Genomic DNA, 524 nt, shown 5'->3' with positions numbered 1-524 from the left:
TGTGCGGCTTCCACAGCGGCCAGCGCGTGGGCCCCGTCTCCACCGTCGGGGTGACAGGTGAGGGGATGCTGAGAGCCCCAGGGTGGGACCCAGGAGGACAGTGCCCTGTCTCAGTAAAGGGGAGCTAGCCCAGGAGGCCCCCCCTGCTCCAGCCTGAGTGAGGTGCCCCTAGGGCCTTCCCTCCCCGTCTGTGAGGGCTGGCGGGTCCTGGGCACAGAGGGGCCGTGGAGAGCTCTGGGTGCTGGGGCTGTCCCAGGTCCCACAGTTCCCGGGCTCCGTGCGTGTGTCAGCCGACAGCCCAGCAGCCCAGCTGCCCCGGCACGGGCTTCTCTGAACTGGACTATGATCCATGGCCTGTGCCTTCTCCCCAAGCCCCAACAACATCCCCAGGGACCCCCTCAACCTCTCTGTCTCCCTTCTCAGCTGTGGAGGAAGAGCCCCCCAGCCCCACGGAGCCCAGCGTGGAGGCCCCAGAGCCCCCCGAGGAGCCGCTCCTGGGGGAGCTGACGGTGACAGGGTCGTGT

The 524-nt window shown here is 68.9% G+C and overlaps 1 protein-coding gene across 1 annotated transcript in view; it reads left to right on the top strand.

The window, feature by feature from the left end:
- Positions 1-524, top strand: part of TNXB (tenascin XB) — an 85,461-nt gene that overhangs the window by 63,699 nt on the left and 21,238 nt on the right. Inside the window, 1 exon segment of the mRNA XM_027774133.1 lies at positions 424-517. Coding sequence (XP_027629934.1) covers positions 424-517 — 94 coding nt within the window.

Source organism: Tupaia chinensis, unplaced genomic scaffold (genome assembly GCF_000334495.1).
Source record: "Tupaia chinensis unplaced genomic scaffold, TupChi_1.0 Scaffold000403_1, whole genome shotgun sequence".
NCBI lineage: Eukaryota > Metazoa > Chordata > Mammalia > Scandentia > Tupaiidae > Tupaia > Tupaia belangeri.
This window is presented reverse-complemented; position numbering and strand designations above follow the sequence as displayed.